This window comes from Archocentrus centrarchus, chromosome 6, assembly GCF_007364275.1.
Source record: "Archocentrus centrarchus isolate MPI-CPG fArcCen1 chromosome 6, fArcCen1, whole genome shotgun sequence".
Taxonomy (NCBI): Eukaryota; Metazoa; Chordata; class Actinopteri; order Cichliformes; family Cichlidae; genus Archocentrus; species Archocentrus centrarchus.
The window spans coordinates 32160191-32188059 of NC_044351.1; the positions used below are offsets into that span (position 1 = coordinate 32160191).

The 27869-nt window shown below is 42.6% G+C and overlaps 1 protein-coding gene across 2 annotated transcripts; it reads right to left on the reverse strand.

Moving 5' to 3' along the window:
* Positions 1–2073: 2073 nt before the first annotated feature.
* Positions 2074–25962, reverse strand: mbtps1 (membrane-bound transcription factor peptidase, site 1). Of its 2 annotated transcripts, XM_030732367.1 has the most exons (23): positions 25795–25962; positions 22050–22608; positions 20131–20394; positions 16627–16845; positions 16401–16511; positions 15775–15884; positions 15569–15685; positions 14595–14662; positions 14045–14147; positions 12876–13027; positions 11480–11641; positions 10451–10595; positions 10094–10282; positions 9690–9862; positions 9486–9601; positions 9161–9317; positions 6677–6801; positions 6434–6511; positions 6140–6280; positions 5927–6058; positions 5200–5326; positions 4609–4739; positions 2074–2972 (listed from the first exon to the last, which is right to left on the reverse strand). In XM_030732367.1, exons 2-23 carry the CDS (start codon positions 22276–22278, stop codon positions 2755–2757), a joined length of 3267 nt encoding a protein of 1088 aa, XP_030588227.1. In that variant the 5' UTR covers positions 22279–22608; positions 25795–25962; the 3' UTR covers positions 2074–2754. The 2 variants fall into 2 exon arrangements, with proteins under 2 accessions (XP_030588227.1, XP_030588228.1); XM_030732368.1 differs by lacking the exon at positions 25795–25962 and having other exon boundaries at positions 2755–2972; positions 16627–16842; positions 22050–22278.
* Positions 25963–27869: the final 1907 nt, after the last annotated feature.

The following is a 27869-nucleotide window of genomic DNA, read 5'->3' on the forward strand; positions in this document are numbered from 1 at the left end:
CAGGGAGCCAATGAAGAGAAGCCAATAATGGAGAAATCTGCTCTCTTTCTAGTCCCTGTCAGTACTCTAGCTGCAGCATTTGGATCAGCTGAAGGCTTTTCAGGGAGCTTTTAGGACAGGCTGATAATAATGAATTACAATAATCCAGTTGGTATAATGTGTCTATTTCAACTGCATCTACAGGAAGGACACAAAAGAAACATTTTTCTATTGGTCCCAACAGGCAGCAGTCCACATTATATAAAAAGGCAAAAACAACTTCAAGATCTCATGGATCCATCAAATTCAAAAAGATTGTTCAGTTTGTTCGTGGAAGCAAAGAAAAGAAACGATGGACCGCAGTTTGCAAACTGTTGATTCTTTCCTTTTGTCGCTTTTAAATGTGGATGCATTTTTCCATTTGTTTCTGTATTAATAAAAACATCAAGTTTAAACATGTTTTAATAGGAGCTGATTCAGGAAGTCCAAACTACCAGCTGTGTGTCTATAAATGCCTCCTTGTCCCAAACACCTATTTGTTCTGTCAAAATCTGATGGTCTCAAAAACACAGGATTATCTCTCCATTCCATTAAAGTTCAGCATTATATAGATGGTTCACAAATGTGTGTGCCAAAGCTCACCAAAACTGAACTCAAGTTAAACTATAGTCCAAGTAGTGGGTGGGATATATTAGGGTGTAAGTGAACATGTTGTCCTAAAGTTGATGTGTTAGAAGCAGGAAAAATGGGAAAGCGTAAGGATTTGAATGAGTTTGAAGAGCACCAAATTGAAATGGCTAGGTGACGGTTTCAGACCATCTCCAAAACTGCAGCTCTGGTGGGGTGTTCCTGGTCTGCAGTGGTCAGTATCTATTGAAAATGATCCAAGGAAGGAACGGTGGTAAACCCGCGACAAGGTCATGGGCGGCCAAGACTCACTGATGCACGTGGAGAGCGAAGGCTGGCCCACGTGGTCCGATCCAACAGACGAGCTACTGTAGCTCAAACTGCCAAAAGGTTCATGCTGGTTCTGACAGGGAGGTGTCAGAATACAAAGCGCATTGCAGTTTGTTGTGTATGAGGCTGCATAGCTGCAGACTGGTCAGGGTACCCATGCTGATCCCAGTATGGGTATGCCCAACAAGGGGCACAAGAGCATCAGAACCGGACCACGGAGCAGGTGGTGGCCTGGTCGGATGAACCGGTTTTTCTATCACATGATGTGGACGGATGGGTGTGTAGGCGTCACTTACCTAGTAAACACCTGGCACCAGGATGCACTATGGGAAGAAGGCGGCAAAATGATGCTTTGGGCAATTTTCTCCTGGGAAACCTTGGGTCCTGCCACCATGTGGATGTCACTTTGACACGTACCACCTACCTAAGCATTGCTGCAGTCCATGTACACCCTTTCATGGAACGCATTCCCTGATGGCTGTGGCCTCTTTCAGCAGGATAACGCGCTCTGCCACAAACCAAAAAGGGTTCAGGAATAGTTAGAGGAGCACGAAAACGAGTTTGAAGTGGTGACTTGGCCTCCAAATTCCCCAGATCTCAATCCAAACGTCGCAACTTACAGGACTTAAATGATCTGTTGCAAACATGTTGGTGCCAGATACAACAGCACAGCTTCAGGGGTCTAGTGGAGTCCATGCATCGACAGGTGAGAGCAGCAAAAGGGAGACCAACACAATATTAGACAGGTGGTCATAATGTTATGGTTGATCAGGTCTGGAAAAAAAGAGAAGCGTCTCAGCTATTTGTTTCATGCCTTATTGAATATCACATGATGAGTCAAAAAGAATAATAAAGCAGGGGAGACTTTAGGGCGGGCCTACCTTGTGATTGAGTGAGATTCACCTCTCGATCATCTTATTCTACTTCTGTCTTTTAGACACAATCTACTGGCTCCGCGCTACAATAGCCACTGGTAGCATAACCCACTGTGACTGAACCATCAACAGCCAAGCTGCACTGTGGGTAATTCTAGCAAGGTTGAAAGAAGACAATGATTTTACAAACATAAAGCTAAAAGAAAGAAATCAGGTCACTTTGATAATGCTTTTTAATTGATGATACAGTTCTGTCAATGCTACTGTGCTGACCATGAGATCAGGAAGGATGACATCAACAGAACGCCCAGCCAGAGTTCATTCATTATATAAAATATAAAAAAAAAAAAAAAAAGACTGATTTTTAACGGATATGGGCAGGAGTTATAAAACCATGGACCTTGAACACCCTGCGGCTATCAAACTGGAAATGGCATCATTTGACGTGTCTGTGTGCGTGTTTCAGTTTGGATGTCCACTAACAGCTTTGTATTTCTATTTGTGTTAATGTGAAACCTCTTGTATTTTAGAGTATGTGTGTTTGGGCTTGACAAATTCAATAAATATAAAAGTTAGACACATTTCATTCATAAAGAAACGGGTCAAAGAAGAGAGAAAAATGTGGACACTATGTCTGCAGGCATTGTTAGGACCATATGTGTTTGATAGCATGTGTGTGTAACACTGTCTAACACTGTTCAATAGTCCACAAACACACAAAAACACCCCCGACAGCCTTGAACAGACAGGAGGCACAAAAAAAAGTTTCAGCTTCCAAGAGATTCCCGGAGCACGTTCGTGTTTAAAGACAGCCGGACGTCTGCCTCAGCAGTTCATCGGGACTCCACGTGATTCCAGACCTCCATCAACGCAAGTTGTCCTTTTGACAGCGTCTCAGCTTCGGAGGTAAACGCAGCAATCTGGCCACAGTTCAACAATGCAGTCAAACCGTGGGGTTCTTCCCACTCGTCTGCTGCTGCTGCTGCTGTTGCTGCTGCTGGAGGTATGTGGGCCGTTTGATGCGGGGTTTCCTGCGCTTGGGTTTGCTCTTGGACTTCGTGAGCTGGACCACGAAAAAGGACAGAACGACCATTGCTCCCAGGAAGGCAAACACGGGGATGGTCTGTCCCACTTCTTGGTTGTAGCGACCGGGCATTATCCCTGAAAGGAATGAGGGGGCAGAGGTCACCATCTTTATTCTTACACATTGTTTTTAACAACACACTGCACACCTTTGCCAAGTTTTTAGCCAATAGCTCTTTGGGAATCATCTTACTGGGGCAAAACTATTATTTTATGCCTGTCAAACTGTTATTTTTAGATTCTTCTTTTTTTTTTTGAAGAGTCAATAAAAAAAAATGGTAACATATGTGTTTTTGTGACAGGCTGCTGTAACAAAGTGCCCAAGGATACAATTTAAAATGCGTTCTTTTCCAAGTTCTCTATTATTCACTGGTTCATCCCTTGAGTTAGGTGCCTTTTTTATGCTTGAATGATTTATAGGTCAAAGTGGCTTCACAAAAACAAAAGAACATTCCTCTAAAAATGGCCTGGATGGAAAATGAGTGAAAACGCCCGAAGGAAAAACTATGAAAGACCTTCAGAAACCTGGAGAAGTGTTGCTCAAGACCATTTTAAGAGATTACAAGAAAGACTGGTTCCATAGAAGCAAAATACAAAAGAGTGAGGGGGTGGCTGTACTGTACTGTAACGACATTAACATTATTCTTTAGGTTCTCCTCTCATGCTAAAGTATTTTCAGCCTCTCGAGTAAAGCTTAATCAGAATCAGAATCTTTATTGTCATTGTACACAGAAGTTGCACAACGAAATTTAAAATGCATTCCTTTCTAGGTGCCTCAGACAATAAATAATAAAATAATAAAAATATGAGTGATAAAAATGATTACTAAAATACAGTGCACAATAGTAAATTAAGAAAATTAAGTTCCAGCGCTGTATTGAATTTTGCAAATCCTCAGCTGTAACCTATGCTGTAGCCTGAAGTGCACCCTCCCAGATGCTAACCTATACATTGTGGCACTCTGTCATTGGTCTGCTTGCTAGTAATATGCCAGACACAGTGCATTTTGAATAACTTAAAGCCTCTGTGAAACAACAAGCAAAGTGCTGTACCATCGCCCACAATGCTACTACAGCAGTCATTATTCTGCCAAAGTTGACGCCCACGTTTCCTCATTTTTCAAAGCTCTGAGAACATCTGAATAGACTCAGGTCTAAAATCTTTCCAATGTTCATTATTCATTAGCTCTGAGACCAGCAGGATCAGGTCATTTTCAGCAGTGATGTCAGAGCAATGCAGACACACCAGTCTGAATGCAAAAAATGATGCAATAAATCAAGCTTTAACCGAAGTGACTAACCTAACAGAGAACAGGTAATGCTGATGGTGATGCTAGGTGTGCTGAACATCAAAGAGATGTTCAGTTCAAACAGCAAGAACTAGAGTCTGGAAAAGCTAACTTTTATTAAAATTAAGTCAGTCTGACATGAACATTGTGCATGTAACTACAGTTACTGCGCACAATGATGGTGAGCGCTGTTAGTCTGTTAAGGATTAGTGTGGAGAAAGTGGAAACCAAAATCAGGAGCCACAGTGAACACCTGAGGGAAATTCCACTGTTGTCTGCAAGCCGTTTATACATTCTGTTTAAGAAAAGGCCTCATGGGTTTAACAAATATTCTTGTGTGTGTCCCATCAATACTATTTCCAAGATAAAAACTGCAATCAGGGCTGCACTTAAACATATTCCAGACTGCTTTTGCTCCTGTGTTACCTCCAGGGATGTCCCAGGCCCCGCTCTCCCCAGGTGACAGAGGCCTGACCTGGGGACGGTAGGCCCTCACATTAGGCAGCGTCACTTTGTCCAGGTCCACAGAGAGAAGCTTCTGGTGCTTCCAGAGGTTACTGAGAGCACAAAAAGCACAGGGAAAAAACAAAGAGAAGGAGCAGAGAGACTGAATCAAAACATGTGCTCGTGTTTCATTTGCATTGATTCTGTTTGGTGACAGGAAAGAGACCAAATCCATGTGTGACAGTGTTTAAATGAGCTGCTCCAAAGCATCACTGTGGCAGTAAACACCCCCCCCCCCTGCTGGGCAACATGGCTCTTCCTGTATGCAGTGCTGTGACTAAGGAGGAAGAATTATGAAAATGCTGACAGCAGTGTGCACAGAAGGAAAATGACACTAATGTTCTCTAGACTGTCTGCATTTAGCATAGCCTCAGAACGCTGTCATAATAAAATTAAATCAAATAAAAAGAAAATACAGTTTGAATGACAGGTGAACACTGGGAAATGTAGTTTAATTGACCACCAGGTATTAATAGTTTTAAATTTATAGTAAAATAGGTTTGAGGAACCTACCTGGGGGCTGTCTCATTAACGGGCTGAGGCTTTGCCCATGACAGATGGGGACAGGCTGGCAGTGGGCGGGGTTTAGGGTCTCCAAGGTGAGCCTCTAAAACCTTGGAGTAGCGGTAGAGATGGTTGCCTAAAGGCAGTTGGGCTCAGTTAAAAATCAGTTTGTACACATTTTTTTGGCAGAAAGAAAGAGCAGAGTAGTGGAAATGTCAAGTAAAAACATCTACTTATATCACAGATGCACTGAGAGAGCCTCGAGGTCCAAAACACACACACACACACACACACACACATACACACACAAAAAATAAAAGAAATGGGGGAAAAAAGCATTTTCCTAAAGAGCCCTATTAATAAGACTGTTGACATGACAACTACAACTGCAAACATTTTAATATTTCTATCACAATTTTAAATTCAAGGTGATTTTATTTTGAGAAAGTGGTTTCAAAAAGGTAAAGTATGACTAAGAGGTTTAAGGGTGGGGTTTTCTGAAGTTATGTGATCGTCCAACATGCAGTATTTGGAGACCAGCAATCCAAATCAAGCTTTTAAGTGGCTTAAGTGACACAGCAATTAAAAGAAACTGAATGGTTTCACATTTTCGTCTCCTTAAACGATGTCGCTGTTAAGACATCGCAGAGGCAAACCCTTCATGCTCAAGACAAGAACATTTTATTCAAGGGAGGTTATCCATCCGTGAGTATGGCATAGTCTTTTCCCTCCTCACCTTCCAGTCTCTGTGGCAGTGGGTGCTCGGCGCCTGTGGGAGGTGCCACTCTGCTGTGGGAGTGGCTGAGGCTGGGAGGGGTCATACTGTAGGAAGTGTACTGAAGCAGAGCATCTAGCAGCCAGAAACAATCTGTGAAGTATAAGTTTAAAGATATCAACACAGAGGTTCAGCGTTAGCTTTTTTATCTCTGTAGCTGTGCAGACGGGTTACCTTTCTGCCTGTGACTGTCATCTATACAGTTTGAATCTCCATACAGAGCGATACGACCTCCCCCATCAGACGGTGTTTGGTACAGTCCGAGAATAGAAACTTCCTCCACTACTGCGGTCTCCTGCTTTAACACTTCAAGACCTGTGAAGACACACACACACACACACACACACACACACACACACACACACACACACACACACAAATGTTATATTTGAACTAAAGACACACAGATTAAAAAGTTGCCTGTCAGCCAGCATGGCTGCTGGCCAACATTAAACCAGGCGCCAGCACCTTGGTCCTTCAGGTTCTTGGCAATCACTATTCCATCTTCTGGGAAACGAGCGATACTGCAACCGGAGGCGTAGTACACTGAGAGAAAGAGAGACAAAACAATCTTTATTTTCTATTAAAAAAAACAAAAGAAATACATGTGACCAGAAGTACATCATCAATAGAAAATAACTAGAATAGAATGCCTTTATTGTCATTATACAGGATGTACAATGAGATATAAAGTATGCTTTTATGCCTTACTGTCATGATCAGCTAAGGTGAAGTCTCCCTCATACAGGCCGTCACTGAAAGCCATCCCCCACACCGAGATCAGGTCGTTCAGAGCTGGTATGTTAGCGCCCCCTGTGTCCGGCATCCACCACTGCCTGCAGGTTACATCCAAAAAATTAATAATTATCTTCACAACCAACCAACCAACCAATTTATGAATGAAACTCCAAATTAAAAAAAAAAAATCCTCCCCTGTTATAAGGTGGTTAAAAAACAAAAAAAAGCTGACATCATGACAAGCAGAGGACTGAAAATAAGAAGCCACATGAAAACAAAGCAATTTGCAGAGCATTGAATCAAAAATCAATTTAACTTTAAATTATGGGTATTTTAAAAATTATTTTATAAAACAATAGAGGAAAAAAACTTCACAATAGCAGTAAAAAAAAAAAAAAAAAAAAAAAAGCAGAGCTGATTTTTCAGTTCCCTGCACATTCTCTGGGTTGTTTATTCCAGAAAAGGCAGCTGTGAATGAAGCTCTTGCACGAACCACTGCCATTCAATTAAAACTGAATTAATCAACATAATATTTGGAAGCCAACAAGACTATATTTAACTGAGTTAAAGACTTTTAATCCTGCAGATACTGAGTGGCAGCTTGGGTAGGATACGAATGGAGCAGGAACGACTGGTGAGCAACTGTAATCTCTGCGTGACGACTCAGGAGGTTGTATGATGTATAAAAGTGGTTCACAAACTTTTCACAATGAGCGCCACATCAGAAACCACTTGACTCTCCAAGTACCTTCGTTACGGTATGACCAGCATTAAAATACAGCAGCAAAGCCGGGATAGGAAAGTCTCCAAATTGGGGAAAGCTGAAACATCACCTGTCTTGACCTTGATAAAAAACAAAAAAGCCTCCAGTTTTCCAGTTTTTTCAGCATTGCAGTGATTTTGTCCTGCACATCAACAACACTGATGGAGAGTCCCTGTACTCCCAAGTTCAGAAAATGTCAGGCAAGTATGCCAGCTGAACATCTGGACCTCTCTGTGCAATTCAAGAAGCCTAGAAAGGACCTTCCTTCTTGAAAGCCATCTTACTTCTATACGGAGCAGAAGCTGGACGTTTTTGCTGCCCACCTCATCGCAGACTACGTGAAATAGGCGAGAGCGCACCAGTCTGGTCTTTATCAAGTTCGGTTTTCACAGCTGAGTCTAGTACACACACACACGATGGAAGCTGCGGTGAGTCCGCTGCATTTTCACTGCGGCGACCTGCCATTGTTTTAGCACCATCCCTGCAGACTCCAACGCACCTTTTCCAGTCCAGCCCATTCGCTCAAACAAGGAGCTGGAAAATGTGTTCAGCTGGTCTGAAGTGACTTACAGAACAGGAAGTCCTCTTGAGCTGTGCTTTGATGTTCATGTCTAATGTAAACAAGCAAACTGGCTATATATGCAACATCTGTAGTCTCATCGAGCTGAACGGAACAATAACGACTACTTTTAATGCGCTCAAACAGTGTTTTTAACATCATCTGCCATGGCTGCAATTTGTTGCGACCCTGTGTTGCTGGAAAGAGGCACGTGTTCAGCTGTTCGGCAGCCTTCTCCCCACACATGACGCATGTTAACTCTTTGGCAGACAGCTGTTCACCAATTGTGTGTAGCTTACCAGTTTTTGCTATGAGGAGAGCGGCAGGATATGAAGCTTCTTGTGCTTCGGCTGTTGGTGCAGCACAACACCAAACTGCTGACTTGGACTGTTTTAGTTCCTGTGTCATTTACACAAGTGACGGGTGAGGCACTGTTACCGCGCTGCTTTTTAAAACATCCTTGTAATGTATCCACCTCTGATGTGGTACCATTTAGGCAGGTAAAAGAAACTGCAGTGTCAAAATGTTTAAATGTGTGAGCCCGCAACCGTAAACAACAGCGCAAACGGAAGGAAAATACCGGCTTCTGCTATGAATTATGGGTAATGGCGTGAAGTCAGGAATACTGTGGATAACATGAAGCAGCTTTTTAATGAGTGAAGTGTCCAATCGAGGTGGAGCAGAAACGGGGAAAAAAAAAGACGCTAAGAGCTTTTTAATTAAGATAAATCACAGTCAGAATAAAACTGACTACATGGGTACAAAACATTTTTTCCTATTCTTTTCTTCTATAAAGATTAATCAAAACCACTCTGCGTTATGGCTCAACCTTTCCCGCTCTAAAGTGATGCACTGCAACCCTTTTAAAGATGTATTTCCATTGATTTCTTTGGTAAAATGAAGTGTTTTCAATCTACAGGTCAGTGACAATTTATGCCAAATGTATTATTGCATTTGGCATTCACAGTAGAATCTACTCAACACTCAGACCACTAACTCTAGAACATAAATTCATAGCTGAGCAATAACAATAAGTCAAACATTCATTTATTTAAAAAACAAAACAAAAAAAAAAAACACATGCACACACTGATCACCTCCTTCATTAAGCCTGCCACTGAGGGGGGTTAAATACCTGGTGTTTTCGTCATAGAACTTGACCTTCCTCATGACAGAAGTGTTGTACCAGTCACTGAAGATAATGAGCGACAGACCATTGTCGATGTCTCGCCTCAGCTTGGTGATCTCCTCAGGAAAATACTCCTCCTCGCTGTCCACCATCAACAGCGTGCCTGAAGGGACACAAAGGCGAACAGACCTTTATTTTGTCATCTTCTGCGAAGCCTTAAACAATCAACACTCGGGGAGAAAAAGGTTTTAACGACTGCCTGGAGCTCCACGAGCCATTCGGGAGAAGAAGCATTCGCATTTTGTGGTGTGATTTCAGTCTGTGCTCGTACCGTACTGACTGGCATCAAAGCATGTGATGGGAGCTCCCAGCACCTCAACAAAGTACCCCATACTTCTAAGGTGCTGGTACATGTCCCTGAAGTTAGTGTGGATGTGGTCCCCATTCCTGAAAACACAGAATAATAATAAAACATGTCACAGAAAAGGAAAACTAAACAGACTCAGTGAAAAAGGTTTTATTTAAACACACAAACCAGTCTAATGGGTCATTCTTCATGCGGAGGTTGTCTCGGGGAAAGTAGCCGGGAGGGTAGCGCAGGTTGTGGTACTGATCCCACAGCACCCTCTTACTGCGTGGAGGAGTCGGCACGATCTTTACCTTGATGGGCAGTTTGACTGTGGAGGTCAATTCCCCTCCGACCTCCGACTGCAAAGAGTGGAAAAAAGGTCAGGAAGAGAGACGAGTCATATCTGTTCAACTGTATGACAAAGAAATATACTTTTGTACTACTATGAAATGTTACTAAACACACACATCAAGTGAAGCCATCTAGTAAAAGATACACACGCTCATAGTGATGTTGGGAAACAGAAAAAAGGCTGGCAGCCATTGCTCTAAAGCTGCTTAGAAGATAGCAGAGGTGTTACAGCAACTCACGTCATTCTCTGCAGGTGATGCCACTGTGACCATCACATGGCCTTGTGCAATCCCTTCCCACGATGCTGCTTTCTTGGCCACAGAGATGGACACAGCCAAGTAACCGGCCCACGGCCACAGCACCGGTGAATATGAGATGGCCACATCGATGTGGTCGCCGTTCTGGGGGAGGTAAGGCTGCCAGATGGGCTGAACAGAAGGGTGCAACTTTTAAGTAGGCTTAGAGAACTATTAGATTACCAAGATGCCAAATCCAGGTCAGACAAGGGTAAAACTTCCCTTCACTTATCATTTTATAGCACTTCAGCACTAATTATCTACAGGAAGCACACATTTCTACGATGACCGCTTGCTTACTTTGTCGACAATCCTGCCAGTCACACCCATGCCGTTGAGAATGGTCACATTGACGATGGTGGGCATTCCTCCGTAGTAGATGGGTTGAGAGCAATAAGGCCACATGTACGGGCACTCTGTCAAGTCGATGTAGCTGGGAGAAAGACTGGGAGCAGAATATAAGGATGTTAAAGAGGGCACTAGAGATGCAGACACAAAAGGTACAGGAGAACTAGTTACTAAAACAAATACATAAAATCACTTCTGAAGCACATTCCCAAGACTGTGTATATTTAATGTTGCTATATCCAAGTACTTTTGTACACAATTCAGTACATTGAAAGTTTGACCTCAGTCCTGCCATGTTAGATGAATTCCAGCACTGGCTAATTTGGGTATTGGGATCCAATCACAGTGCAGGAAAATTGAGATAATAGCACACAGACTGATATAAAGTACCTTAGATCACTTTGAGGTAAGCTGGAAATTACAGCACTCAAAAATTCTAATTTAAAATCAAGATGGCAAAAGTCCAAATGACCATATCAGTGGCACAGACCTGATGCAGTCTGATATTTAATAAACAATCAATGCATGGGTTCAACTCAGGAAGACTCAGCCAAATATTGATCCACCTTTGGTTGCAAAAACTGAACTAACAAACTAACTCTACCTACTGTCCTTCATGATGATGGAGCGAGCTCCAAACCTTTAAGAGCCTCACTGCACAGCATCTGCCAGGGTTTGAGACTCTGCAGACTGGTTGTCAGTTAAGTTTTTCTTTAAAAGGCAAGTCAAATTCTGCCAGTCTGAGCCAGTCCTTCCTTTTCCTCCCAGGAGTGAAGGCTGTGACAGCACTGGGTTGGCCTCTTTTCGTGTTATATAATTGTTGTGCATACGCCTACAAGTGTGGGAAAATATTTATGTACACTAATATGAAGCTGAGAAGACTCTGCTTGTCTCTATGTGTGCACGGGTTGTGCATCCATTAACTCGTATCCACTGCCTGTAAGTCAGTGCTCATTTCTGAAACTGCGATGACACCGTTACCTGGCCTGAGGTCTGTAGCTGTTGAGGATCTGGTAGGCTCTGATCAGGTCTAGTTTCCCGTGGCCCTGTTCAAACATGTTGACCCCGGGCAGCCTGCGAGCTGAGGCGATCAAAGCCTGCTTCATGGAGGCTGGGTTCACCAACTCCCGGTTGAGGACAGTGCTGCAGGACAGAAGAGGACAGGCTGGGGGTTTTTATGTAACTGTGAATCTGCTGGTGTCACATTCCTAAGCCTCAAATTCAGGACACTGCTGGAGGAGAGATGAGGGATGGGTTGGGTTGGGTGTGTGGGTGTGTGTCTTGTCTAGAAGAAGGGAGGGATGACTGTTGTCAGCGAGGGAAGGAGGATGTTTGATTTCAGCAACATGAGCTCACAAATGGGCTCAGTTACAGCCCTACAACAGGAGGACACAGTGAAACAGACACATTTCACTGCCGGCTCATGTAGGATTACAAAACCATGGTTATTAAACCCAATTACACTTCAGTATTCAGTAACCTCTGATGTCAACCATCTCGAACGGCACATTTGCTTTAGAGTGTCATCACTTCAGCCACAACAGAAGAGCCTCAGAGGGCTCTGCACTTCATCCAAAACTAATCACAGTGTCTAGTGTCTCTCCTGGAAACAAATGGCACGTTTTCATGACTGAGAATATTCTTCAAACCTTGACCTGCTCTTGATGGAAAGACACTGCATCTGTACCTGCTCTGTGTCCCACTCTGACTTTTGACTTTGCTGCAAGAAAACTTCATGACAGTGACACACACCACTGCCTGCTCATATGGGATTATAACAGTGGAGGTATTTAAACCTTGTCACACTTCACTGTTATATTACTATTAACTGCTGGTGCCATCCTCCTCTAATAACTTGGACACCAAAACCCTGAGTCCAAAAAAGGCGATGTTTTGAAATCTCATCCCTTTGGCTACTGGTAAGGCTTGAAGTTAGGGGCGTAGCTGTTTGCAGCCTCTTTTCTTAATAAAATAAAGGTTAGGGCATCAGCTGCTTTATCTTATTAAGCATCAAATCATCCATATGAGAGCAACTTGAATCCAAAGGTAAATTAGAGTGATCTTCTACGATTAACAGGACTGAAAGTGATGCATACATTATCAGATAATTCTGGTTTACTTCAACCTGCTGCACTTATCATATAGATCATGTTAAGTGTGCAAACTCTGACGGTGTGCACAGATGCATGTCATTAGTTCAGTTTGCAGTTAGCAAAACGGTCGTTTAAAATGATTCAGGTTTAAAACAAAAAACTTTTTGTGCAACTCTTCAATTCTCTAATCTCTGTAACATATTGAGAGTTATTAGCCACCCTAAGAGAGCCGTGTAAATACCCTTGGTTTAAACAGTATAACATAATGAGTTTATAAAACTCACCTGGCCAGGAGCGTGACAGCACCTGCCACCACAGGAGAAGCCACGCTGGTGCCAGACAGAGAGCGGCACCCCTCCTTCATCCCCGAGCCCCTAACACCAGAACCGTAGGTGACGATATCGGGCTTCACTCTGCCATAACCTCCCGGCAGTTCCTGAACAGAAATGGAGAACACGAGTGGATGAAAAGTAGCTCGAAACCGCTGCGAGGCTGAGTAACCGGCTGAAGACAATGAACAGAAGAAAACACTCTCAACGGCTGGCTAATTCAAAAACTTGATCTTGGTAATTAACTACGGAGCCCGTTATCAGAGAGTAGAAAAGAACAAGTTCACACATGGAGACAATGTGCTCAACACATTTTTAGGAGAATAGCCTAATTATATAGCTAACATTTCCTTTGTGTCTTTAGAGAGAAATGAAGCGCTCCTCTCACTTACTGTAGACATCTCTCACACACACAAACACACACACACACACACACACACACACACACACACACACACACACACACCACCTGTCTGCTAGACAGCGAGACCTAAAGCTGTAATTCAAAATTTGAAAGGGCTCTTTTTCATGAACATAAACTTGTGTTTCAGTTCATGTCATTACGCCTACTCTCTGAAGTCACGCTCCAGTCAGCGAGGCAATTTACAGCCAACGAGTCTCTCAAAGCTCAACTACTGTTAAAAATACGAGCGTCAGCTTCGATTTTAAATGCAGTGATTTATATGAAATTCAAACAACAGCAACAAACAGAAACATCGAAGTAGAGGCAGAGAGTGGAAAAAAAAAATAAAGTCAGTTCTTTTGAGTGTTTTTGATGCATGTGGGTTAGAAGCTGAGTGGGTGCGTGAGAGCCTCTTCATGGCTGGCTGGCGGTGATAGAAGGGGCACAGAACTCGACTGGATCGGTGAATGAAGTCTTAATCAGATCCTAAACCAGATGTCTGCTTTGGGCTATGGCTGATAAAAATATGGTGGGTAGGTGTGTGTGTGTGTGTGTGCTACTCTACAGTAAGTGGATGATGGGATGCGGATGAGGGATCAGGAGCTTAACACATGGTTGGCTAGCTCAAAAAGCAGAGGGCAGATCTCAGGATAGATGTCTGCCAAGACGATAGTGTGTGTCAGAGTGTGTGTTCTGTGTGTGTCTTCTCGCAGCAACTCACCCAGGTGGTCATGCCTCTCGAGGAAAACCTGGCAATGTTGTCCTCAAAGTCAATTCCCCCGACCCCGATCACGTCCATCTGGTCTGCCGGGTTGTTCAGGGTCCTGAGACGGGATTATAATTGACAGTTTACAAAATGCAATATGAGGGGGAAGAGTGGCTTTCCTGACCTCGTTTTATGTAGTGAGAAAAGAACCAGCAGATGTTAAACAGGGTAACAAAACGTGCTGCACGAGGGGTTTGTTTAGATGATTAATTCAGTTCAACTGGTTTAAGGTAAGTAAGCGTTTGCATGCACTGAATAGAGATGAACAAGAACAGAGACAGTCTTTTACAGTGACTATATTCCAAGATGAGGTAAGTATCCGTTTACACTAATGGTACCGTGATGTGGAAAACGCTGGATTAAAGCAGGACAATGTGTCCTTTTTGACCATGATGTTGCAGTAGGAGTGAAAGTAAACAAAACAAAGACTCGTTTGTTCATTCCTGTTAGTGTGGATGATGAACCCCACATCATACACACTGCCGTTACGGTGATTTTGGCATACCCATACAGAGGTCCATCGTTGCCGATGGCAGAAACCATGATCACTCTGTTGGCAGTCAGCTCCCACACCTGCAGTCAAACACAGAGAAAAGGAAAAGTTCACGAGGGGGAAAAAAAGACTTCAAATGGCTTATGCATTATTATACACTGATGTCGACTGCATTTTTTTCCCCAACACTGCATTTTATGGGGATGAATTATTCACGTATGTAGGTTGCACGAGAAGTTCACATCCTAAAGATTCGGAATTTAGTGTCGTTTTTTTTTTTTTTGCAACGCATCCGGGCCAAGGTGGAATCGAACCTAGGACCTTCTTGCTCTGAGGCAGCAGTGCTAACCACCACGCCACTATGATGCCCAAGTGCATATCCCTTAACCCTTTTAACAGCGGCGATCACCGCCGATTCCCCTGTTACCTGCTGTGAACAGCTGGTTAACACCGTAATTATTAACCATAATTATGTAACCATTTGTCCTATCGGATAAATTCAAGTGATTTCTGAAAGCTGAGGAATTGCACTTCACACTCAACATGGTGTAATTATGGTAATTGTTGTCAGAAGTCCATCATCCAGCAGGACATTTGAAGTACGTTCTGTTGCCGACGACAGGATCGGTATTAAAGGGTTAATCAAGAAAACACATTTGAGCTTATAACAACAAAAGAGGTGTTTCTCTCTTCGGCAGTTATTGTGAAGACTGTTTTTAAAGAGCCACATGTTACCATGCATGTGTTCATGCATCTGGCTTGACCTGTTTGAGCTGACAGTTGACCTGCCTATTTTCTGCCTCATTAGCTCACTGTGAAAAGGGTGTAACATAAAGGAAGAGGATGGGGACTATTTTTATATTTAGACAAGCATCAAACCATCAGCCTGGAGTTTTGATCGACCTGTTTACTTATTGACAGCCTTCCTGTGTGTCTCTTTCTCATCAAAATAAGCAACCACGTTTCTAGGTCAGTGTGTGCATCACCTTATCAACAAAGGGGTGGTCCATGAAGTCAGGTCCCCCGATGCTGAGGTTGAGAACATCGATCTTCTTTAGGATGGCGTAGTTAAAAGCATCAAGGAACCACGAGGTGTACGAAACCTAGGAGGCGTGGAGGTACAAATTAATTTTATAGTATAAATGAATTTCACATCAATACACTCCAACACCAGCTGAGAGCATTTCTGTACCTGGTTGTTGGTGAAAACTCTGAAGATGTGCAGCTCTGAGTCTGGAGCAAAACCCTGACACTCCCTCATACTGGCTATCACTCCTGCTACGAATGTACCATGGCCCAGACCTGAAAAACAAGATAAGCAGCTGATGATAATCCATCCCTTTTTGTGTCTTTCACACACACCGGAAATGCTAAACCAGACAAAATTTGTGACTTTTAAAATTAAATAATTTAAAAATACAAATGCAGTACATAAGATGTTATAAATGCAGTGATATTCCTATTAATCCTTAACATCAGTCAGCACAGATGCATGGATCATTCTTTTAACCAACGCTGTTACCAAGTTCTTCCAAAGCCCTTCTAGAAGCAAGTTTGGCAACTTGGAAGAATTCTTTGAACACCTCCAGCTACTTATTTGTGCACGTATTTTGAAGCTGTACCTAAATGAACTTTGTATTCGGTGGTTACTGGGAACAGAAACCTAAAAAGTTAATTTGATAAAAAGTCAAAGTACATTTACAAAGTTTGCAGACTTCACCCCATCAAAAGGTCTTTCCTTCTTTCTCCCCTGGAAGTCATACTTCTACAACCATCTCTGCTGTTGTGGATTTCACCCTAACATTTCTTCCTCCTCACCATCATCCAGCGTCTTCTCATTAGTCCAGTTGGTCCTTTCTTTTACATTCTTAAAATGTGGGTGCTTCTCACTCAGGCCTGTATCAAACACTGCCACCTTCACACCAGAGCCTGCGCACGCAAGAGAGATTGAAGTGATTTTATTTAATAGCTTCACTGACCTGCATTTTAGGATATTTTGGAGCAGATGTGTGCTAAAGGAGAGAGTCAGTGGTCCCTTTCTTACCGGTGTGTCCCATCTGCCAGAGCACATCTGCCTGCAGGATCTGGGCGACGTGGCGGGGGATGGCCCGCAGCAGACGCCTGCTGGAGTGGCGACCGGTGGCGTGCCAGAAACCCGAGCCGAGCGAGAGGCTGGTTCGTCTGAAAGGGCGGGATGATTGCCATGACTGCCATTTTTGGGTCCCACGGGTGGCAATGCAGGGTGCAGCAGGTTCAGGTGCTACTGGGACAGAACACAAGAAAGCAAAAGACGAGCTATAAAATTAACCTTTCATCCAGTCTGCTGTAAAGCCACATTAGGACAAGAAGAGAGCGCCGCTTCATTAAAACACCCTGCTACTGCCATGTCCTACAGCACCACCACCCCGAAGACAGCACGATCTTGTTAACCAAGTCAGACTAATCATGTTCTGATCCTTCACTGGAAGTCATTACATCTGGCTTCAGACTTCCTTTCTTCTTCCATCTATTAGCTGCGAGGCTGATCACAGCAGCCTAATTTAAGCCCATCTTTTTGCAATGTGAATCACATGGATAAAAACCAAATATCAGTGGGTCATCATCCAGCATGAGCAGAGGCCTGCAGGGCTTTTCATGCCTTTAAAGTAGGAACTGAGCACAGGGTTGAAGTCTTTTTTTCTTATCTCTCCTTCTAATGAATTACTTTACCAGGATTCACAGACTCAAACTGGCTTGAATAACATTCAAAGAAGACTGACCAATAAAAAAAACAAAGAAAAAGAAACACATTTCATTCTCCTGTTTAAAATAATAACTGATTTACTGAGTAAACTCGCTCAGTTGGGAGTTGCTTAGTTTCTTGGAAGTGGGGTTGTGAAAGTTTCTGATCCACAGTCATTGTGTTATCTACATTAGGAGACAGTTTGTGCACCCAGATGCTAAAGCTGTGTACTGCTGTGCACACAGTTAGCAGCAACGTGGCTTTAGCTACCTAAAGCAAAAAAACAATAATCAGTTTTGGTCTAAACTTTATTAAAACATTTTCATGTTTACCTGCTTACAGGCAGCTATTGTCAACAATGGATCAAAGATGTTATCCTCCACCAGACTTTGGTGATAAAAACATGCAGTTTGTTTACTGCTGTCATGATCTGGGCCCTATTCCAGGAAGCATGTTCAATATACTCAAACTCTGAGCTGATTAACTCTCTGAGTTCAGCAACTCCAAGTTTCTCGTTCAATCAACTCTGAGAGAGTAGAGAAACAAAGTCGTCATCAACGGCGCTCCGATACCACAATTCACCATGGCAATGGGTAAATAAAGAGCCTCCATTTTAGTCCAGTGGACCCAGGAATATGAACACGTGACAGTCCTTTGGACTGTGGGAGGAAGCTGGAGTACCCACAGAGAACCCATGCAGACACGGGAAGAACATGCAAATGCCACACAGAAAGGCCTCAGGCTGGATTCGAACCCAGGACCTTTTTCCTGTGAGGCGACAGTGCTAACCACACTCAGACCTACTTATGACGTGTCAGAATAGAAATCCTGTTCAATACGAGGGGAACTGGAGACATTTGGTCTATGTGCTTAGCTGAGGAGCCAGTACCATCTGAGGGGTTATGAGTACACGGCTCTAAGTCAGAATCCTGACTAGACACAGTGACACTATAGAGCTGTGGCTCTTTGGTGGGTTTTGGATAGCCAGCAAGTGATCTCCACATGTCCTTTATTAGGCTATGGATCAGTAACATTTAATGTTTAAATGTATCCAGTTTCAAGTTTCAAGTATCATCTTAGAAATAAACAGCAGCACCAAAAACACCCTCAGCAATAAAATAATTAACCTGAATTAAAATCTTATTTTACCGCTCTGCACTAAAGCCCAAAACAAATGATTTTCTGCAGCATTAATCTCTTATTTGCAGTTATATATTTTTTATGTTCCTTCTAAATGTTTAATCACCGCTAGTAAAAACTTGCCATAAGGGAAGTTTTTTCCCCAGGCCTGTGGTGCTTGTTCACTTATGTATGAAAACACAGAAACGTATGTGAATTTATCATGTTACTCTTTATCTTCATCATATCCCTGTATATATAGTCAGATGGCAAAAATGGCTGTTCATAAACAACCCCCCCCCCCCAAAAAAAAGGAAAAAAAAAAAAAAAAAAAGAATACTCTCTCTCTCTCTCTCTCTCTCTCTATCTATATAAAATTTCTTTCTAGCACATCATGTCTGCAAAACCTTTAACTTTGTCCACTGTTTCTACACAATCAATATCAACATAAGAGTCTTTTTTTAATTTAACAATGGCTGTGCTTCAGTCCACGCTGTAAGAGTGAGCAAGTGCAGAGGGAGCGACGACTTTACTGAAAAAGTGCTTTATGTAACACAACATTAACTACATCAGTATAATGGAAATGGATTGGCATTTACTCCTTTTCTAGTCTTACTGACAACTCAATTACAAGCCACATTTAACCACACATTCATCCAGCACTATACAGGGTTCTAGCCAGAAAAAAAATTCACATCCCGACGGCATCGGAAGATCGGATGACGGGGGGCACCGACAAGTCCCAATAGGCGCGCTCGCTTGCTAATTGTGGTGATAGCGAACTGACGATACCGCAGCCTGGAGCAGTCCCAGCCAATCTACTGCTGGCTAGAACCCTGCTATATTCTATACATTTTAAGCACTTTACCTGCCTCATCCAATTTAGAATCACTAATTAACCCAACATGCACGTCTGTGGACTCTGGCAAGAAGCCAGAGAATCTACAAAGAACCTACCTAACCTAACTACGCACTTCAAACTATGAGCCTTCTTGGTGTGAGTCTGCACCACCACCACAACTGCTTCAGTAGATAAAAAATTTTTGGGTTTCTGTATTTTTGATTTGAGACAAATACTTTCCAATAATTAATAAGGCATACAGTTATTGATTATATTCATTTTTCAACTAGTGCTTCATAGATGACTGAAAAATGGATGACTAAGAACAAATGAGGTTTCTAGTGTCCTTGAGATTTCAAACTGTAATCGACACTAGTTAACCATTTTCAAGAAACCGATATAATAAGAAGTTGCAGTACATGTGGGCTCCATACTGAAGCTTGTGTTTATGTATCCTGGGGGCACACTGAAGCCTTTCATCCAGTGCCAGGCTCAGGGCGTGCCCCCCATGCAGGCAAACCCCACCACATTGACTCACCTACTCCTTCACATGGTGAGCAAACACAGGTTTTCTCTGTCCTTCCTCCCATCCCCCAACACCACATTCACACACAGACACACACAGAGTCCAGTTTCAACACCCCAAAGTTGGCCTTCACTTCAAATAAAGATATACAATCTTGTTTAGCACCACAAACACAGTGGAGGGAGAAAAGCATCCCCTGACTGAACAAACAAAGAGACACACTGTTAACTGCAGCAGCTCAGCAGCTTTCTGTAGTTTTATATTTCTTGGCCGGATGTCCCAACCTTAGAAACACTGTGATCTCTATTCCTACACAATGGCACCATATCGTCAGACTTACAGGGAATGTATTTGAGCGAGCGGAACACTTTGCGCTGAGGCGTCACCCTCTTGATGTAAGGGTGGTCCTCCAAGGTCAGCAGGCTGCTGGGCGAAGCTTGCCGGATGTGGACCAGCTCAAAGTCGCTCGGGAAGTCCGAAGCCGGGTTTTCTCTTGGAACAATGTGCCACTCCAGTGTGCCATCGCCGGCACTCCGCAGGGCGCTGCTGATGTACAGGCTGCGAGCTTTGGCCGAGAAATACCCTGTAAATCCTACTATGTACTCTGGAAAGACACAGAGGATAATACTGTAAAGAACAGACAGAATATGAGATGTGCACATAGGAAGTGTTTATACAAGTAAGAAACATTTTAACGGGCTATCTATTCATGGTGTGGCGTAAAATATACAAACTTTGCACCGTAACCAAGCATTACAGTGAGAAATCAGTGTATATGAATAATTTGGTATCAGGTGGTTTACATGGTGAATTTGGTTTCTGATGTATTAAAACCACTCTCTGCTTTCTAAAATGGACCAACAAGAAAGGATTTAAATTTCTATGTTAATGTGGGGACACAATTTTAGAAGGACAAAGCCGAATGTCCAGTTGTGCAAAATACAATACCTGGATTATGTAACTACACAGTTACTGATCTTATTCTGCTGTAGGAGGACTGAATGCATAAGGCTCCAAACAAAGGAATGAAGCAAGTGAATAGATGACATTCACGCTGATGCATGCCACATCCTGATTTTGAAATGGTTTATGACCTTTCCTGCCTGATATCTTCATTGTTGTGTTTTCTCTACTGTACTGTTAGTTCCATTAAAAAAGGGGGACTGTGCACTATTAAATAATAAGAAATTCAATTTAAACAGTTAGGGAAGCCTTTTGTATTAAATGTCAACAATGACTGCAAAATAAAGCTGTGGTGCTTTCTCTACTGAAATCACGTCGTGGTATCCATGCCATGGTCTTTCTTCTGGTGATCAATATCACTTTCTATCCTAAATATGAAACCACTGGCTCCGAAGCAGATAACTGGCTTGGCTTTACAAAAAGTATAGAAATGATCAAACTAACAAGTCTTAAAAGTTATTTAAAAAGCCATCACCGACATGTTGACATGCTTCTTCATTATGAAAAGTACTGTACGGTGGCTTTGTCTTATTTTTAGGAACAGCTGCAGAGACTAATAATAGTAATTACTTTCACATCCCTGGGAAGCAAAAAGTGTGAAAATAATGAAGAAAACATCACCGAGTGCAACGGTGTGACTTAGAGATGTGATTTTAATAGGCTCTGGATACACTGACGATACTTATTAGGACCAATTCATTCACATAGAGAAAAATATATACAGTACAGTACACACACACCCATTCGTGTGAATGGGTGAGTGTGTCCAAACTTTTGACTGGTACTGTTTTTTTTTTAAAAAAACTTAAGTTGAGAAAACTTTCCTGACCGCCTGTTTTTAAAGACTGTGTTCCATCCATCCATCCATCCATCCATCCATTCTCTTCCACTTATCCCGTTCAGGGTGGGGGGGGCCTGGAGCCTATCCCAGCTGACATAGGGCGAGAGGCAAGGTACACCCTGTACAGGTGGCCAGCCTGTCGCACGGCCAACACAGAGAGACAGACAACCTTTCACACTCACATTCACACCTACAGGCAATTTAGAGTGACCAATTAACCTAACCCCACTAATTGCATGTCTTTGGACTGTGGGAGGAAACCAGAGTATCCAGAGGAAACTCACACAGACACAGGGAGAACATGCAAACTCCACACAGAAAGGCCAAGGTGGAATCGAACCCATTCTTGCTGTGAGGCTGCAGTGCTAACCACCACGTCACCGTGCTGACATACTGTGTTCCACAAATAGTAAAAACACAATGAAACCATAACTCCAACAAGAACGATTTCTTACCGTGTTCCACCACTTTGGTGGAGAACTCCAGTTTGAGGGTTAACTGGGAACAGTTTGTGACAGACAGTGAGGAGAGGGCCTCCACGTTGGGGGTGTGGTCTGAACTAGATTTGGCTCCTCCCTCCCCTTCCATCCCCACCACAGGCAGGAAGCCTGCGAGCAGTCCCAATAGCATGGACACCCACGCAGAAAAGAGGAGCATTTTGAGTCGTGAAGTAGTGCAAACCATTCGTTTGCCTACGCTCTCTGAAACTGTGGTAGCAGCTAACCAGCTGGTTCAGAGTCAGCTGGTATTGGGACAAAGCATTTCAGGTCCACAGTTCCACTAATGAGTCCATAATGCAAATGACCTGAGCAGCTAAATTAATTTCTTTCTGCGTTTTCTCTCCATGGCGGTGGTCCAGAGCGGCGGTTCAGCAGCACTGCCAGAGGAACAGAAAGGCCATGTTGATAACTTGGAGAAGCAGGCAGCTATTCAGAGGTGTGGATGATCAGGAGGAGAGCAGGAGCAGTGAAAGCTAGAGTGATGCTGTCCGCTGGAGTTCTTCTACAATCTCTTCTGTTTTTGTGTGTAAGAAAAGGAGGAGGGAAAAAACAAAAGCAGCAGTCAGACGAAAGATTAATATTTAAACAGAAGTACAACATAAAACACCTAAAAGGTCCCCAGAAAGAATAACTTCTACAGCACTGAACCATTTGAAAACATCCTGTTACACCAGCAACAATATTACCACCTGTTGAGATTAATAGTGAATTGATTTTCAGACCCTGTAAACATACTCAGATATATGTAATCATGTGCCTATTAGTTTCACGGCTGCGGCTGCATGACAATTTGCATTTGATGGCAGAAATCCAAGATTTAAAACTGTGCACAAGGACAGTAAAATCTACATTAGAAATCTTAAAAATGTAATTAAAATGTAACATAATCCCCTGATATCTTTTAAAGTATGGTGCTAAGAATTAGACATGCATACAAACAGCCTTTAAATGCTTAAGCAGAAAGAAATAGCAGTGCAATAAAGTGCAGCAATATCTGTCAACACATGCAATGTAGATATGATAATATCTGCACAGGCTTAATCTATTCGGTTGCTCTCGGCCTGGGGTCGTCTGTCTGTATAGATGTAAATATCCAATGCAAATCCTTTCCTGAGTTTTGAGATCTGCCGCTAATTGTGAATTCATCTGCAGCAAGATTAACAAGTTTATTTTCTACTTTTCCATACCAGCGTTTAATAAAAGAGCATTACATAGTGTCCGTTTGCATTTTGCAACACATCACGCAGCGTTCAGAGAAAGGAGTGTTTTAATCTGCTGTGCAAAGGGGAAGGAAGGGAGGTGTTTTGTGCAAGTACAATGAGGTATCAACAACTCGTTCTTTACTTAGCCACTCATGAAGAGTTTGTGCTGCCCTCGGGGAACAGCCTTGTTACTAGATGAAGCACGTCCACAGAGATAAAGCCTTTATCTTACCTGCATGGATGACACAGCTTACTGAGTTTTACTGAAACAGCAACCGCAATCCCACTGAAGCGATTCAACATATAGCCAATAACCTAAGCTCTTTTAAACCTACAAAGAATCTCAGAAATGCTGTTAAGCTGCAATGAATCCCATAGTACACCTGCTTAGCAGGACAATTAGCAAATACATGCTACTGATTTAGAGAAACACAAACCTGCACTTAAAGAAACCGATAAACTGATCAACGGATCCGAAACAGGTATGTGACACACACAGTGCTGTCTCCTCCATCAAAAAGGGAATTCTGGGAAGGTACAAAATAATTTCCTTCTGACCTCAGGCTTGGACAAACCAGTTACACATACTCGTTTTTTCAAACTCCGCTCCATGTTGGCTTGAGAGTCCAGAACAGATGAGTGAAGATGACCTCCCTGAAACAGCCTTCCCCTTTCTTTATATTAGATAGACATGCAAGGTGTAAAAACACCAAATTGTTTTTTATACATTTAAGCATCCATCCAGCCTCAGATTTAAGATTTATTTTAGCGAGAAGCCTTCATATAACTGCTGTGTGCCATGGACCAGCTGCTCTCTGCCTGCTGCTCTTTAACATGTTCCAGAGGGGCGTGTGCAGCTCTGCAGTGAGCCATATGCAGCCTGTCTAGCTATAGTCCGTTTTATTCAGGCAGGCATGACTCTATCGTCAGACTCTCATTAAAATAAATACTCCTATCAGACATAAGACAAAGACATGTTAAAACACCCAAAGCATATTTGTAAAAATGTATGCAAGCTGATGCACAGTTGGTTGACTGCTAAAAAGAAAAAGAAAGCAGAAACAAAAGTAGACTGTGGTGCACTTGTGGTGACCATACCCAGTTATCTTTACCTTTAATTATCACATTATCTTTAAAAAAAAAGGCCCTGATAAAGCCAGCTGTTTTATTAGCATCAAATTTGTTCACTGTGTGAAGACTGCAGCTTTTATTTAAAAAAAAAAACAACTAAAATTTAAGCACCACATTCCTCATAATATGCATGAAGAGGAACAATGACCTGAGTGCAGGGAGTGAACTGTTATGCTCAGTCTAACATACAGTAAATATCTTTATAGGATCATACAGACATTCCTGTATGATCCAAGAGGATACGAATCATAACTACAGCCAAATCCAAGTGAGCTTCCTGTGATTTATATTATTCAAAAGATAAACACACCCCATCCCTAACTTTACATTCATCACATGTGTACGCAGTCACACACCACAGATAAGTACTTCAGATATGGTTGTACACATGTGTTAGGGGTGTAATTAAAAGTCCCTACTCTCACAGGAGGGGTCAATCACTAGTTCCGGCTCAGGGCAGGATTTCTGCCTGTAGGAGACAACGATACTGCCCTAAATGACTACTGGTTTAGACCCAGGGCTGTAAAAATAGTCCCACCACTGGTTAGGGCTGGGCTGTAAAAGCCAGGCTGGGACCACTTGTGTCAACATGACATCAAGCCACAAAAAATGGCATCAAACCTCCAGCGCAAAGATTAGTAGTTAGAGAGTATCCCGACTCCAATTAGTGTAAAGACAAGAGGTGCACAGCAGTGTTATCAATCAGTGAAACTGATAAAAATACTAAATACAGCGGCTGGAGAGTTTTGGAGGTTATCTGCTGCTGCTTTGTGGATTTGAATCTGCACACCTTGTGTCACACAGGTGGAGGGAATACAGTTCCCAACGTTGAGCAACTTCATTTTGCACTATGTAAAGACTGTGACTGAGCCTCTGAGCAAACCAAACGCTTCAAAACACACACGGGCGCACAGCACACAAGGAATAATAGCTGCAGTGTCCGCGGGATTAAGCCATAATTTTACGTCCTTACTTTAAATAGCATTTTACCTCTTTTCTTTCAGCGCGACATTACATTTGCATGTATCCTTTACCATAATGCTACAATAATAAACCCTGAAAACGCAAGCTAGTGTGTTAACTAGGCCAAAAACAAAGCAAAGCTAGACCCACGACTGTATCATCATAAATACAACAAGCATCAGCAGACATATGCTGGAGGCGGAATATCTCCACGGGGGACAATTATTTTATGGGCAGTAATGTACCGTAACAGAACGGGTAAATATTCCGAAAGCTACACCGCGCCATCTGTAAACAACAAAATATGCTAGATAATTTTGATCTATCACATGTAAAACCTTAGCTAGCTAGCTCAGTAGTGTTTTGCAGCGCCCGCTGGCAGACTGTTTAAGAAACATACTCACGGAGCACAGCTGAGTCCCAGCCTTCACGGTTATCCGCAGGTATGTGCCGTTTGATGCCCTTGTGTTGCTGTGATAATGGTCACTCGCTGGCTAATTTCACGTCCCCTCGAACAAAAGCTAGCTGCAAGCTCACTACAGCCGCAGACCACTGACGTCTGGTATCCACGGGGTGCCAGACTTTGATCCTCATCCTGCTTAATCACCAGCCACAATTAGCGCTTTTATATATTTAAGATGGCAAAAATAACTATACTAACACATTGTTCGTGTGGAGATAAATTCAGATAACAACGCTGCCATCGAAAGTACATAAATTCTTGCATCCTCGATCATAATATAGGACACTTTTTGAAAATCAAACCTGGCAACCCGAGGGGCCTCGATTGAGTCCGCTCTTCCCGGTCATGCTGCGTTTCTGCCAGCAGTGGGAGGTGTTTACCGTCAGTAAACAGGGCAGATAAGGTGGCAGCGCTGCGTCAGTACAGGATTAAGTACTCGGATTTCGCTCATCTTTATGTGAAACACCAACCTCATAAACTGCTGTATTTATTCTTAAGCTAGGATTTTATTCAATGTGGCATGTTGATGTTATGTGAGCTCACTTTAAAAAACAAAAAAAACAAAAAAAAACTTGACTCTACAGTCAGCTTGGTTGTCTTTAATTTTCCGCCTTACTTTTAACCACTTCATGCAATGGATTAACACTGCAAGCAAAACTCTATGCTGTCATCTATCCTGCCAGCATCCTGCCATTTCTAATATATTTGGTTGAACATGTAAGAAACTGCCTGCAGTGGCCTCCTGCTTCTGCTTTTGTTAAAAGTACTTTACTACTTAATTCATTTAGCTTTGAGCAAGCATGTGCAGCAGTCATATTTTTTGGTTATAATGAAGCATATCTGAAAGCGCTTTGCCTCTTTCAATAGCAAGTACAATTACATTATTTATTTTGAGGCACAGTTTTGGCCCAAACAAATGTACATTCACGGGAAAATAAATCCAGCCCCTGGAAACAGTTGGATTTTTCACCATAACTGAACAAGCAAACATTTGATCCATTTGTCATAGACTAGATGAAAAACACAGCGAGGAAAAATAGCTTTCTCAGCCATTTCCTTAACAAATATGGAAACGTGAGTACACCCTTAGCCAGAAACAACTTACTGAGGGTGTTGTTGCATAACTATCCACTGGTGTCTGGCATTGGATTGTTGACACTTTTTAATGTTCCCAACTGCATTTATCAACCATTTTTACTGTTACAGTGTCAAGAACTGCACATTATTCTGAAATGCAGACCCATTTGTTCTCTGGCAAACTGTTACTGTACAGTGGGGGAAATAATTATTCGATGCCCTGCTGAATTTGTAAATCTGCTCACTTACAAAGAAATGAACCGACTCTAATTTTTATGGTAATTTAATTTTAATGGAGAGAGACAGAATATCAACCAAAAAATCCAGAAAAACACATTACACAAAAGTTATACATTCATTTGCATGCCACTGAGTGAAATAATTGATCCCCAAGTCAAAACATGACTTATTACTGGGTAGAGAAACCCTTGCTGGTAAGCACAGTGTGCCTGTACCTCCAATCTCATTGCACATTCTGTATAATGACAAATAAAGGCATTCTTTTCTATTCTGTTCTAAGATGCTTTCTGTAGTTGTTCACCAGATTTGCACTCATCTCAGGAGGGCTTTGGGCCCGCTCCTCTTTACAGAAACTCTCCAAATCTTTTTGGCTTCTTGGCTGCCGCTTGGCAGCTCAAAGTTTCAGTTCCCTCCTCAGATTTTCTATAGGACTGAGGTCTGGAGACTGAGGCCACTCCATGACCTTATTCTGCTTTTGATTTAGCAACTCCTTTGTTGCCTTGGTGGTATGTTTTGGGTAATTGTCATGCTGGAAGTCCCATGCACCACCCATTTTCAGTACTCTGGCTGAGGGAAGGAGGTTCTCATCCAAGATTTTTAGCATAATGTTTCCACCTCCGTGCTTGACAGAGGGGATGGTGTTCTTTGGGTCGTGCTCAGCATTTCTCTTCCTCTAAACACAGTGGCTGTAGCTGATGC

Coding starts and splice junctions, on each gene's coding strand:
- mbtps1 (XM_030732367.1), bottom strand. CDS start 22,278: ATGGTTTGCACTACTTCACGACTCAAAATGCTCCTCTTTTCTGCGTGG. Junction 6,802..9,160: donor TTCTATGACGAAAACACCAG/GTATTTAACCCC, acceptor TGTAACCTGCAG/GCAGTGGTGGATGCCGGACA. Junction 2,973..4,608: donor GGCCTGGGACATCCCTGGAG/GTAACACAGGAG, acceptor CATTCCTTTCAG/GGATAATGCCCGGTCGCTAC.